At 44.6% G+C, this 15543-nt stretch overlaps 1 protein-coding gene across 1 annotated transcript in view; it reads left to right on the top strand.

Moving 5' to 3' along the window:
* Positions 1-15543, top strand: part of KCNH5 (potassium voltage-gated channel subfamily H member 5) — an 875857-nt gene that overhangs the window by 336453 nt on the left and 523861 nt on the right. Inside the window, exon 6 of the mRNA XM_078660326.1 lies at positions 15008-15400. Within this exon, the coding sequence (XP_078516452.1) occupies positions 15008-15400 (393 nt within the window). The remainder of the gene's footprint in view (positions 1-15007; positions 15401-15543) is intronic.

Below are 15543 nucleotides of genomic sequence, written 5' to 3' on the forward strand. Positions count from 1 at the left end.
CGATATGTTTAATAGCGCACTACGTGATATTTCGCCCCCGTTTTTATGTACTGAGATACCGTAGTAGTTGATTGTTTCCTTTGGGGTGGCGATTACGCTCATGGTAGGGGAGTCCGGGAGCCTGTTGGGTTTGTCCTCCTCCGGTATTATATTACCTCCTTTTCTTTTCTCTTTTTCTCTTTTCTGACTCTAAATTTCGGGTTTCGTTTTTCGGGCGACAGACACACTGCTAGGGGGGGGGTAGGCCGTAGCCTCAGCATGCGTGTAGGGTGGGGGGTTGGGGGGAGGGTTTTTTTTTGTTTTGTTTATGTTACTATGGGCCTTATTTTTCTCCTCTCTTTCTTGGTTCTTTTTACTTTTCTTTTCTTTTCTTGGGTCAGCATGGTGGCTAGGTGTAGCGCTGCTTATTGCTTCTGTTGTCGGTTTTATTCTAACATGGGTTGAGATGTTCCACGTCCATGGGGCGGGCAATGACCAGTGGGTACTGTGAATGTATGCTATTATCCTGATACCTGTCTTTTTATGCTGATTTTTCGGTTGCCACCCTTCGTTTTGTCGACAATTTGCTGTGATCATTGCCCGCTATGTGCCTTCGATGGATTGAATGCGCCTGATCCTTCTCATTTAAAAAAACTTTTAAAATTAACCTACTTTATCCTGTACCCAGCGGTCCCCTTTCCCATATGTCGTGCTCTGGTTGCTGTTTTTCGTCTCTGAGACTGCTGGGCTGTTTCAATCCTGTGTTTTGTGCTATTAATCGATTTCGAGGCCGGCCAGAATGGTTGTGGGCCCGTATCTGTATGCCTATGATACACAATAAAGGTTTAAAAAAAAAAAAAATCTTTAATTAAAAACATCTCTTCAAATAGCACAGCTGGATGGGAGTATTGATTTCTACTTTGGACCTGGCTTACCACCACTGCACCCGTCTCTCCCTGCACCAATCATGGGCATCTTCATTCTACATCTCATCATGCAAAAGCTGGTCAGGTCTTTATGAATCTGCAACAAAAACCATAGCAGAAGCACATTAAACTAAATAATATAAGTTTAACAAAAGACACTAGCGCAATGTTAATAAAAGAGCCCATTAAAATGATCATTTAATTTGTGCAATTTGGCTAGTTTCTTGCAGCGTCATATGCAGCACAGATTTCCCTTTGGATTGCTCACTTCACCGTGCTGCTCAGTGAGGGCTTTGTCATTTAATACTTTGATTGCATGCTTCATAAACCTTAAGAACTTCACAGTTGGGTGGCCTAAATCACATAGCAAACAAAGTTCCACAGCACATAAAAAAATGTTTAGCAATCTAAATATTGACTTTAACCAAAATCTGCATAGCTCCAGAAGATTGGAGCAGATACATACAATTTATTACGGAGTTTTATATAGCAAACTTGACCCGAAGGTATTGGGTATCGGAGCACTTTACACAAACACCAGTTGCCTTACATGAGGACACATTAATTTTTGTTAGGCATGGGGAGATTAACAGCCTGATTCATGAAGCGAAATAGCGCCCGCAATGGCTGCGAAAACGCAATTGCGGGTGCAAAACACAGAATCGGCATTCAAGTAGGAAATAGCGAAATCGCTAAAAAATAATAGCGAGCGGAATAGCGATTACGCTGTAAAAGTCGCAGACTCCGGGAAGCCGAGCATTAGCGATAATGAAATAGCGACCAACCACGGAATCTGCGAATTGAATAGCGAAACGCAATATTGTCTCAATCCGCATTCATGAAAGAAATACATTAGCGAAAAAGCGCTAAATCGCACATTTGCGCGGCGCAATTTAAGGACAACTCAAAGCAGGTGGTAACCATAAAAGCCATGATTAACCAAAATTTGAAAAACTGTTAGCCAATCACCAACAGGTCCAGGCCTTACCAATCACACATAAGGACATTCAGCAGCAGCAATAGGCGTTCCACAATGCCTGGGATGTACATGGTGGTGAGGCGGCGAAGGCTACAGCGAGCAGCACGGAGGAGACGCATGAGGCAGGCAAGGATTTACCGGCAGCGGGTCACCTTGCTGGGGCAAACCAGAGAACAGATTTATGCTAAATACAGGCTGAATGGGGAAATGATCACCTGGCTGATACAAGAACTCGACCCCATCATGCAGCACCCAACAAGGCGAAACAATTCTGTGCCCACACATGTGCAGGTATTGTGCAGCCTGCACCTCCTGGCATCCGGCAGTTTCCAGGGCATAGTAGCCGCTGCTGGGGGGATATCCCAGCCCACCATGTCACGCTGCCTCCACACTTTTGTTGACGCCATGCTCACCCAGCTCCACCGGCACATCACATTTCCCACGAGCCAACAGGATTTGGACCTCACAAAACTACAATTTTATAATGTTGCACATTTTCCCCATGTCCTTGGCTGCATAGACTGTACCCACGTAGCCATCTGCCCACCAGCTGGCACGGAGTATATGTACCGCAACAGGAAGTCGTACCACTCCCTCAACATACAGATGGTCTGCAATGCCAAGACCATCATCACTGACATTGTGGCCCAGTACCCAGGGAGTACCCATGACTCCTTCATCTTCAGGCACAGCGGACTCCACACACGACTGATCAGGGGAGAGTTTGGGGAAGGACACCTACTTGGTAAGTACACTTTGTCGACAATGTCACATTGCTATGAAGTAGCTGCGCTGCACAGGCAATCAACATCTGCTCCTCTCATACAGGTGACAGTGGCTACGCCCTACGGGAATACCTCCTGACCCCTTACCTCAACCCTGCCACACCTCAGCAACGCCGCTACAATGTTGCGCACATCCGGACAAGGAACTGTATTGAAAGGACATTTGGCCTTCTCAAGAGCAGGTTCCGTATACTGCACAAGACAGGTGGGGCCATGTATTACAGTCCTGCAGCGTGCTGCCGCATTGTGGCTGTCTGTGCAATGCTTCATAACATTGCAACCAAGCGCCGGATACCAGTTGACATCTCAGGCAGTGAATCTGAGGGGGACGACCGGCCACCAGCACATGCGCACCATGCACGCGGGGAGAACCCAGCTGAAGGCCACAGACGTCGCAACCACATCACAGCTAACAATTTCTAGCCCACCCCCTTCCCCCACCCCACATATCACAATTGCATGCAAACTGTAATGATTACACAAGGCGTATGTGTGCACCAAAATAAATGTATTTGTTATAATCACAAAAAATAATGGGTCTTGGAAACAACTATTTACAAAATGCAGTATTCATGCATACTGCATGACACGGTCCATGGCAGGCTTAAGTTCAGCCTGCGCCTGTGTCCCTGACACAAAGTCATTGGCGCCTCCGGCGCACAATTTGCAGGCGCCTGGGAGGCTCTTCCTCCTCCTGGGCAGCTGGAGCAGGCGTAGCCCTTGTGCTGCGCCTAGGTGGGGGGGCCTGCGTGGCAGAGTGGCTGCTGACACTGGAGGCACCCTCACTAGCATCATCACCCCCCACAATTGCCGGTAGCACAGGTGCGTGCAGTGCGGTGACGGCGGTGGTCAAATGCTCCAGCACCCGGGTAATATCTTCGCAGCACTGGACCAGTTGGTGCTGCTGGGTCAGGGAGCGCCGCGCAAGCAGGGTGGTGGCATTTGCCGAGACATAATTGGAGCGGCTATAGGTAGACAGCCGGCTCAGCAACTGGTGGTGGCGCCTGCTTGCAACACTGCGGTGCTTCACCAGCGCTGCAGTGTTGTCTTCCATAGCCGCCGTCATGCGGTCCATGGCCGCCGTCATGCGGTCCATCCTCTCCCCGACTCCAGCCACATTGCGGCCTATCTTATGAAGCTGGAGCTGGATTGCTCCTTGCTGCTGGGACTGCCGCTGGTGTATGCGGAGCATGCGCCGCTCCACGCTCATGCAGGCATGGAGATGCCCATTGCCCCGCCTGCTGTTGGGCCGCTGTGTAGCGGATGTGGCTGGCCCAGATCTTATTGTCTGTGCTGCAGGTGTTGTTGCAGCTGGTGTTGCAGGTGCCGCAGCCACTGGAGGCACATTGGTGGGGTGCCTGGCTCTGGCAGACGGTGGGCCTGCAGGTGTTGAAGCAGCAGAGGCGGGGGGCCTGGCTCTGGCAGACGGTGGGCCTGCAGGTGTTGAAGCAGCAGAGGCGGGGGGCCTGGCCTTGGCAGACGGTGGGCCTGTAGGTGTTGAAGCAGCAGAGGCGGGGTGCCTGGCTCTGGCAGACGGCGGGCCTGCAGGTGTTGAAGCAGCAGAGGCGGGGGGCCTGGCCTTGGCAGCCGGTGGGCCTGCAGGTGTTGCAGCAGGTAAGGTGGGGGGCCTGGCTGCTGGTGTTGGCGCTGCTGCAGGGGCTGGTGGCTGTGTATCAGGTAGGGATTCCTCCTCCTGGGCCTCCTCATCGATCAGCAGCCTCTCACTGTCACTGCTGTCTCCCGCACCTGTGAGGGTAAGTGGATACTCATTAGGTGCATGTGACTGTCAGACGTGCAGATGTTACATGCATGCTGGGTGTCATTCCCTGGGTGGCTGTGTATTTGCGCACTTTGGAACCTTTCTGGCCGCATTGTGGTACTACTACATTGTGGACATACTACGTCTCCCACAATGCTTCAGGGCATTTCCTGATGCACAACATAGGCATGACTAAGGGCCAATGAGTGAGCCTATTTGGTCAGGGGCGGTCATAGGGGACAGGGTCGCAGTCGCATGCCACTTACCTTGGGTGTCTTGGGTGGGGCGGGAGGAGTCCAGAGGGGTCACGCCAACACACGCCTCCCTCTCCAACGTGTCCTCTACCTGGTCCTCCAGGGGGGTGTTGGGTGGGACAGTCGGTCCACCACCTCCGGTGCCTGATGCCTCACCAAGGCGCTCCGCAACCCTCTCCTTGGCACGGCCTCGGAGGTCGTACCACCGCTTTTTGAGTTCCTCCAGAGACCTGTCCGCAACGCCCACAGAGTTCACACTGGAGGCAATCCCAACCCAGATCCTCCTCTTCTCCTGCTCTGGGACCCTCCGGGAGTTGGCACCAAACAGCTGGTCGTGGTTGGCCACCACCCCTTCGATGAGGTTCTCCAGCTCCTGTTCGGAGAATTTCAGTTTGCGCTTGCGGGCAGCGCTGTTGCTGGGGCCTGGCTGGGGTTCCTCCGACATGGCGGTCGCTATTTCGGCGGGGTTGTGAGTCGCTAACGGCAGTTTAGCGGCAGCTTTCGGTCTTCAACACTCGACTGATAGCGTCACTGTGTTGTTTGGGGGTGGGATTTGGCTGCTTCCTGGTTGTGATGTCATCACGGTGCTCGTAATGCGTCTTCCCGTTTTCCAGATCCCGCGAGATAGCGACTCGCATTCCCGATCCCACGGGATTGCGAGTCGCTATCCCGTGCGATCGGGATTGCGAGTCGCTATCCCGTGCGATCGGGATTGCGAGTCGCTATCCCGATCGCAGGTAGCCGGAAATAGCGATTTTTCTGCGTTTTTTGTCGGTCGCTAACGGCTTTAGCGCCCGCGTGCGAGTCGCTATTTTTTCCCCGAAAAGTACATGAATGCCGTTTTGCGTTTCCTCAATAGCGAGTCGCTATTAATCGCTATTAGGGACACGCAAAACGGCCCGTACATGAATCAGGCTGTAAGTGACTTGCCCAGGATCAGAGGATGTTGCCTTTTCTTGTCGAAACTCGAACACGGTTCCCCAGATTTGAGGTCGACACCCCTAGCATAAGGCCACATCCTCTATGTAAGTTAAAGATTCAAATACTGCCCTACAAAACCAACAGAATCTATCCGGGCATTGTTTCACTCTGCCGTCCAGAGAGCTTTTAGTGTAATCTAAACAAATCTGCAGTGTTAGCTCTAGTGACAATGGTTGCTTCAGGAATGACTCAATATTGGTGGAATTGTAAAGTGCACATGCCAATTTGGAGTGAGATTTATGGCTAAATCATTTCCTGTCCAACATGACTTATAGCAGCTTTGCCTGTTTATTCAATAGTTTACTTATTACTTTGGTTGGAAGGGCACTGTGCCAGAGCTCTTCAGCTTCAAGGTTGTGTAATGACAGCTCCAAATAAGACTTCAATGTGGAAGAGTTTTTCTTTATACAGACCCATAAAGTGCTTCTTAAAGCGCCTGCTTGAGGCAATAAGAGAGCTATCTTGTCTGGAGCATCCCCCAAATACCCCCTATAGTCTACTTTAATGTTGAACTTTTGGCTTATGGATCCATATCTAAACTCCAACTGTGTTCCCTTTTAGAACCCGATCATGACTTGAATCTTTCAACTTCTCGGGGTTGCAATTTAACCCTCACTAAAATTTCCATTAGGTACTACGAGACTAAGACAGATGGGAGAGGAATTCAATTCCACAAAACTGAGGGCCATATGTAGAAGGCCCAATACCGGTCGGTAACGGCCGAAATTACCGAATTTCGTCCGTTATCGACCGGTATTGGGCATTTGAGATGTAGGGGCTAAATTTAAGGATTCGGTAATGTACCGAATCGATAAATCACCGATTCCTTAAAACACCGATTTGGTAAATTACCGAACGCTGAATGTAGGGAGCACTCAAGTGAGTGCATTTCTGAGTTAAGGATTCGGTATTTACCACCAACTAAAAGTTGGTGGTAAATTTTGAAAACCTTAGAAAAAGCAAATTTGTGCTATTCCAAGAGTGCCATGTGGCAGACATACATGCCCCATGCACTATTCGGGGGTGCAACAGGGTGTCAATGTGACACCCTGTCACCCTTGTAAGTCTTCCCCCTATTACCGATTCGGTATTTACCGAATCGGTAATTCCCATATATTCCTATGGGCCTCCAGGCACATAGGAATGAATGGGAATTACTGAATCGGTAAATACCGAATCTGTAAATACCGAATCGGTAATTACCGAATGTTACTGATTCGGTAAAATTTACCGAATTATTATCTACATCCCATTTACCGATTTTAAAATACCGAATCGGTAAAATTCGGTATTTTAGAATCTGTAAAAATGGATTACCCACATATTGGCCCTTTGTCATTTAAATGTTCTTTAATCAATGCAAGATCAATGGTTCAAAACAGGCATGAATTAGCGCTTCATATTGATACCCATAATATTGATGTAGTTTTTATTACCAAAACATGGGCACACAAAGCCTCTGGCCCGGACCTGATCGAAGCCATACCCTCTGGATATAAAATGGTCCATGAGGATAGGAAATCAAAGAGAGAGGGTGGTTTAGCTATTATCACCAGAGACAGTATCAATATAAAGTTTACTGCAGGAATTAATACTGCTAGCTGTGAAAATATCCTCTTTCAATTAGAGTTGACAAAAAAGTATTCACTCAATGAGATGCTTCTATATTGCCCTCCCAGTAATAGTGAAACATTTCTCACTAATCTGAATATCTTAATCAAGCACACTGTCACAAGATCAGATTACCTAGTTTTAGGTGATTTTAACTTTCACCTAGAAAACAATAATGACCGGGATACTGTCCATCTAGCAGAACTTATGAGAACCATAGGCCTTGATCAAACAATTGAAGCTCCTACTCATTCAGCGGGCCACACATTGGATGGTATTTTTTTCGAACATTCCCTTCCTAGTTATCACCGATATTATTCCCCTAGCATGGTCTGACCATAAGGCTATATTTTTTTAATTAGCAGCCCCCCAGTCACAAAATGTGGATAGAGTATCACCAGCAGAGATCCCTAATTCCAGATCTTGGAATAAGATAAATTCACAGGACCTAAATACTATGTGGTTAGACACTTGTCCCTTAACGAATATAGGGGATGACAACGTTGACATCGCCTCTCATAAATGCAATACCTGGATAAAGGAGGTCATGGACCTCCTAGCCCCTGAGAAAAAGCAGAAATTCGGCGTAGTACCCCGTCTGAACCCTGTCTCGAAGACATTAAGGTCTCAGAAACAAACCTGTAGGAGACTGAGCATAAGTGGAGAACTAATTACGACTTGAGTGACAGAGAGACCTACAAAAAAGCGATTGTGGAGCATAAATCTCTGATACACAGGGAGGAAACAAAATCCTTTACTGAAATGATAATGTTGGCTAAACATTTAGGCAAAGAACTTTTTAAAACAATAACAAAATTATCACAAATGGCAACAAAATAAGTCAGCACTTTGAATCATACCCTTTGTGACACCCCGCTAATTTTTTCCAAGATAAAGTCAAGGAGGTTTTTGATTTGTTCAATCAAAACCATAAAGAAGTATCTACTGTCTCCGTGAACAACTCTCCCACAATCCTGGATAGGTACTCCCCCCTTGACAGAGAGCAAACTTTCAAACTCATCATACCTGCAAATCAGGGTCCCCACTAGACCCCTGTCCCCCTAAAATATGCATCTAGCTCCCAAGATGTTCGAGGAACAACTCACAATAATTTCAAATAAAGTGTTCACAGTCACAGTCAAACAGTCCCTGAACATGCTCCTGCTCATGGGCAAGTACATCAAAGCCAAATGAGGTTCTCTTCATTTAGCTTTCATGGACCTCTCCAGTGCTTCCGACCTGGTGGACAGGGCAGGCTCTGTAACATGATGACGGAGGCAGGGGTCGAGGCCTCTCTGGTAAAACGCCTCTATTTGGACACTACTGCTCAAGTGAGGTATGGCAGGATGAATAATGCACTCTCCTTTTTGGGACCAAACGGGGGGGGTTAAACTGGGCTGCCTACCTGCTCCATTTTTATTTTTATTCTATATCAATTCCCTCTATCAAGTGCTGATGTCCAAAGGGAAGAATTCTCCCTGGGTGGGTTACCAACCTGTGACTGATCTTCCCTATGCGGACGGCACAGTGCTCATTTTTAGCACCACAAATGGACTACAGCAACTACTTGATTGTTTTAATGAATTCATGGGTGAATCAAAATTAAAGATCAACCACCAAAAATCATACATTATGGCCTGTGGGCCAAAGAATACCCAATCACTTAGTTTCACTATTTGTGAGACCCCTATTACCAAGGTCTCAATTGTAATTATCTTGGAATCATAATGGACTCAAATGTTAAGTGGGATAATCTTTAATCACAGAGAGCTTTTAAAATTGCAGGGGCTGTGGATGTTATTTTTAAATTTGTCAGAAAACTTGGCCAAAAACCTATCAAACAATTCATTTCACTTTACAATGCAAATGCCTCTTGTTGGGAACCTATGAAGCGGGTTTTTAGGGCTGCACTGACCTACAGTGCTTACAAGTCATTGAAAATACATTTCTTGGCAGATTGTAAGCAGTCCAAAAAAGTACGACCAGCTTTATAACTCATGCAAAAGCTGGTCTTTCCTATATAGATAAAAATTGCAAATTGCACCTCTCCTACTGGTTTTAAAGAAATGGCATTTGCCTTACACCAATTCTCTTACTAAGTTTTAGCAGACTGTGTCAATTTAGAGCACAGCAATTCTATCCCTTGGCTCTCATATATCAAAAAAACATTTACAAAACTCGGTGTTCAAAATATATGTATGCCCAAATGAAATTGACAATAAATCAAGGGCCAGGGTAAAATCTATTTTCTATGATTATAGAACTATCACAAGAATTATTAAGACCCTGACACTGGACACGTTCTGCCATCATATAGACATTACAACCACTGATGGCATTGCACCTTGTTAGAAATAGGGGTCAAGTCTAACACACCTTATCTACAATGGATTTCTACTGCTGAACATAGACTTTATTTAACACATTTTAGATTGTGCAAAGTTCACTTTCCAGAGCTTTCCCACAGCAGGGCACTTGATTTTTTAAAATTGCCCTGCTGTCCATATGATAATATTGGTTGGCTATCAGATGTTCATTTCATATATTTTGTTGGTTTTTATACTATGCCTACAGTCCAGATTTTAAGGCCTCAAATGATCTAAGATTTTGTAGACTTATCCTCTTTTCCGTACAGCGGCTCAACTCTTTATTTCTATGACACGCAAACCTTAGTTATGTTCAGCAAGCATTGAGAATTCGGAGAGAACTGAATGTTTCGACTTTTCCTGTTACATAATTTTCTTGTCTTATGAAGTTTTTAGCTGAAACTTCCTTTTTCTTGATTTAGTGGAGCTTTATCTATATAATGTTTTTATGTTTTTTCTAATGTACTGCATTTGATAAAATAGTTCTGTGTATATGTTATATTAATTTTTTGCCAACTATTCTAGACCTTTAATTACTATAAGCACTTTATGGATATCCCTTTGTATATTTTGTAACTTGTATTTTATCAAATGTGTTTGTCTATTTATGATTAAATAGGCGAATTAAAGTATTTTGACTGACTGAGTCCTTCAATCTTTTTTTAGCTGCTTCCAAACTAAAATTAAGCACTATCAGTTGTTATAGTGTAACCAGTGTTTTCCAATGGGAAAGCCAGCCTTGCCACAATGAAAAACTACTTTTGATATTTTTGCCTGCCAAGACATGTAAAAGGTTAAATATACATGCCATACTCTTAAATACCATGCACCCACCCCAATGTGTGTTTAGGGCCTACCTTAGGGATGACTTTCAAATAGTAAAAAGGAAGGATTAGTACTGGTGAAAGGTTTGTTTTGCCAAATCGAAATGGCGGTTTAAAACTGCATATGAATGCTGCAGTGCAGCCATGGGGATATGTTTTACTTTTAGTTTTCAGGCCACGGGTACATGTCGTATGTGGTACCATTTACTGGGGGCTTGAAAGCAAATTAAATATGTGTTGACAATTCTAACATGTTTAGAGAGAAGAATCCAAGCACTGTACTGTTGGTTACAAGGACTATAGTGTGCAGAGGCCTGCAGCCAGCACACACAGGTTCAGCAAAATAAGGCAAAAATCAGGGGGATTTCCACGCAAAATATATTAATTTCCAACACTTATCCTAACAGTGGTCTCTGCATCTAAGAAATTAAACTGCTATGGTTTCTACCCAAAGTCCACTAGACTCTTGCACTTTGTGTCATTATACAAATGTGAATTTCACAGTATGGTAAAGTGCTCAGTGAATCCAAGACTTACAGTGCTAGTTTTTCAACCCATTAACCAACTATATTCATTTATATAATCAAATGTATTACCCCCTGCCAAATTAAACTTTATACGTAAGAGAGGATGGGGAGATTGTAAAGCAGAGAAATGATTGTGATGTATAGACATTCAAATCTCACTGAAAGGCATCAGTAATCACATCTCTTATGACAGTTTTTGGGTAATTTTTCCAAGATTGCTGGTAAGCCCTATTTGACTAAAAACAGGAGTTTGTACCCGAAATTGGTGCAATAAGTACCAAATTTAGTATTTTATGGCACACTTATAATGGTGTAAGAAGAGTGCTGTGGGCCCTATTAACCCTTTCGTTGCTGCCGTCGGCCAACGGCCGTCACAAGCACTACCTTTGTGGTGTTGCGCACGTCCGTTGGGCGACAAAGCCCCACCCACTCATTAGAACGCCTGCACCGCAGCAGAATTGCAGCCACGGTTAAGGTGTTAAAAGAAATTAAAGTGGCCCCTACAACCTGGGTCAATAATAAGACAGCCATAACTGTAGTACAACAGGCCTAATTCGCCCCACCATTTGTGTGTCAATATACATGCAGCACTAATGGTAGTTTCAGCTCTCCAAGTTTCTCCTGCTATCTGACTTTTCCTCTCTCCTCCATGTCTCAATCCCTCTCTCTTCTCTGTCCTACCTTCAGGGCTAGAGTGGGAAACCAAAAGCAGCCCAGGCAAACATGTTTAAACCAACCCTGCTCACTGTGTCTCCTAGCACCATCTCTCTCTTTCCATCCACTGTCTAGCTTTCATTCTTTCTTTTCTTTCTCTGATCACTTTCTCTCTACCTTCCCTCTCTCTTGAAGCCTCCCTGTGCCTGCTGCAGTTACCTTCTAGAATCCGGGGAAAGTGACAGTGACACCAGGCGGGACCTAGGCTTTCAAAACTAGTCTCCAAGGCCTCTGGCCCAGTGGGGAAATGCCCGGTAGAATGAAAGCAATATCAGGACCTGTCTACATTTGCCCTTCCTCTGCCCTATCCTGTCCTCTCTTTCTTCCCTACCACTCTCACTCATCCTTATCTTATTTCTTCCTTTTCTACGCTTGGTCCTCTTAAACTCGCTCCTCTTGTTCCCTTTCCTCTCTCCTCCAGTTCTCTTGTATCCTCTCTCTTCTATCAGCATCCTGTCCATCTTTCCCTAGCCTTACTTTATCTGCCCTCTCTATCTTCTTTCTCCCTTTTCCTAACATCAATATCTTGTCATTGCTTCCCTACATTCTATCTTCTTTGCCTTCTCTTTCCTTGATCCTTATTTCTGTTCCCTTTCTCCTCATTTTCCCTGTACCATTTTGCTCATTCTTATCCCCTTCTCAGCTATGTTCTCCAGTGCCTTTTCTTTTTTCCTCTTTCATTTCTTTATTATCCTCTATTCTCTTCTGCATAATCGTTGCACCGTGCTGTTTCTCCCTCTAATGTAAAGACAGTAGTAGGCCCCAGTATGGCTCTGTGTAAATCATTCATACTGTGTGACTAGTAATCTGACTCCAGCCAGTACAGTGAACAAGAACAATGGTTCTGTTGGGAATCATACGTACATTAAAGACGTATTGAATACACAGGTGGAACAATATATCCGGTGAAGGATATATTAGAGAACACAACTGAAACCAAAACAAAAACAAAAACACACTGACCACAATGGAAGATACAGGTAAATCTTTAGTATTAACCATTTTGACGGGTTATTTCAAAATGTATTTGAGAAGCTGTTCAAAACAAACAATACATGGACTGAATGTACCAACAAAACCATTGTTCTTGTTCAGGTTACTTACCCAGGTTCTGAGGGTTACTGGGTTACCCCGTCACTTCTAATGGAAGTCCAGCCAGTACAGGGCAGCTTGGGACCCACCTGCCACATCTAGACTGAGGTACCACTGCACTGATTGCACCGCTGATAGCTTCGGTCATATTTGTGCCAAACAAATATGCAATATTCTGTGTTTCGCAATTTGGAATGGGGAAAACATGTGGTGTTACCTCATTATTCCTCATTCTGAGGTGCAGAACTCAAAATGACAAGGTAATACGGCACCCTGTAAATATTGGTCCCAGCAGTATCACTATTTACCAGGTGCAATATTACAATACCCTCCAATGGGCATATTTAAAGAGGTCCTTAATGCCCATACATATCAGTTAAGTCCAAGGAATTGTATATTTTGCTCAAATGACACCTCTGCAGTCACTCCTCAAGTCCACCCAGTTTCTGTGCTGCTTTCTCTTGGTCATTGAATATGCACCTCAGTCCTTGATGCTGGCACTGCCAAAGCTGGAGCGAACACCTTAATAAGTACTGAAATGTGATGCAGTCTGGCAGCCCCTGTTTTATGCTGCTGACCTGCTCCTAGTTGGGGTTCTTTCTTATCATGAGTAATCCATGTTGGTACATAGCTGTCATCTTCTCCATTGCCCTAAACTGTAATACTCTTCCTCTTTAACTCTGTCAGCTACCTCTTTCTATGTCATTTCTGTCAAGTTTAGCTATTCAGAATCTACTGGTTTTGGCATTGGATACACATCATGCAACATGTCTTTATGTCCCAACTATTTCATCTGTAGGATGCTGCTGAGTTTACTCAACAGTACTGCTGCAATCCTCAGTATCGCAGAGTACCCCCTTGCTCCCCAATAAACATGCTTGCAGGACTTTTTCCTGTGTTTCTCTAGGGCAGAGTTGTGGATCCAGGAGACATCCTCAGGTTACAGGGCATATATATTTTCCAACGTGGCTATCACCATTATTTTTCTCATCAAAGAAGGCAGGCAACAGTAGGGCGATGCTCATAAATCTGCCTGATCACACTACTCTTGTCAATATTTCAACTGTGTTTTACTTTCACTCCTAAATATCCTGATGTTTCTAGTCTAAATTGTTCCACTCAGCTAGGCTACTTTTTACGTCTCCTTTCTATAATTTGACCCTTGTGTCACCTGCTCCATGAAACAACGCATCTCAGGACACAGATTTGGCTGGTCGTTCCAGGCTCAGTGTCCTCTGTGTTCCATTCTAGACCCAATCTCCTTTATCATGTTCTATGGAGAGGGACTCAACTGTCATCTTACTGCAAGAACTGGCTAACGCCAGTGCCAGAAGGCCTAGCTCATAATCTTATTTGGTCTACAGGATGACAAGACCAAGTAAAATTATGAGTTAGACCCTCTGGCATTGATGTAGGCCAGTCTTGCAATAAGGTAACAGTTGAGTCCCCCTACATAGATGATAAAGGAGATTGGGACTAGAATGGAACACAGAGGACACTGATTCTGGAGCGACTAGCCAAATCTGTGCCCCAAGATGCCTGGCTTCATGGGGCAGTTGACAAGTCTTCAGTCATCAATTTCAACTCATTGGGACCCAAATTCTTCTTTGGTTCCGACATCTTCCTTGGTCAGCAGAATCTTTTCAAGTCTCCATGAGCATAAAAGAATGCCACTGAAGATGAGCAGATGGGAAGTTTTAGGCATTGGAGAAAGTCTCCACCAAGCAATAGAAAGAGTACCAAAAGGTCAATTTAGTCGCCTGAAAAGACCCTCTGACGTCTGATGATTGTCACGTAGTCAGGCCCCTATATAGCCCATGTCCCCAAGGGGAACTAGATTCTATTTAGTCTAGTTAGAGTCTGCAAAATTTAGTTGAGTTCTCACATAGCTCTACTCTCTTGTGAACAGGAGTCTTATGTGGAATATAGTATTTTAAGAGATTGCGCAGTGAAATGTATGCAACCACGTTGTTAATTCATCACTTTATTGGTGTAAGAGTATAAAGAGTAGTTTTTGAATGTTTGTCCCGGCAGGTTATCTCGTTTTAATATGAAAAAAATAATGAAACGTGCCATCCTCATGTTGCTTATTTAGAAACATATGTGCTGGCCCATGTGTTTAGACATGAACATAATTGTTTAATTATACTGAGGTGGGATAGAGAAAAGTATTGAGCCTTACATATTATTGACATTTTTCTTTTTCGCAGGTTCTCCAGCTGGGATCAGATATCCTTCCCCAATATAAACAAGAAGCACCAAAGACGCCACCGCACATCATCTTGCATTATTGTGCTTTTAAAACCACATGGGATTGGGTTATTTTAATCCTAACATTCTACACCGCAATAATGGTTCCCTATAACGTTTCATTCAAAACCAAACAGAACAACATTGCCTGGCTGGTGCTGGACAGCGTGGTGGATGTCATCTTTCTGGTAGACATTGTTTTAAATTTTCACACAACGTTTGTGGGCCCTGGAGGAGAGGTCATCTCTGATCCCAAACTAATAAGAATGAACTACCTGAAAACTTGGTTTGTGATAGACCTGCTGTCCTGTTTACCATATGACATCATCAATGCCTTCGAAAATGTAGACGAGGTAAGCAATATTATGCCGAGAAATATTATCTGCTATATGTATTTATCCTTCTGTTTTTTAAATGACGATTTCCCGCTTAAAATTTTCATATTTTTCGAGTCCTTGCAGAAACTTTAAAATACTAATTAGAAATCCAGCTTTGG

This window comes from Lissotriton helveticus, chromosome 9 (assembly GCF_964261635.1).
Source record: "Lissotriton helveticus chromosome 9, aLisHel1.1, whole genome shotgun sequence".
Lineage (NCBI taxonomy): Eukaryota > Metazoa > Chordata > Amphibia > Caudata > Salamandridae > Lissotriton > Lissotriton helveticus.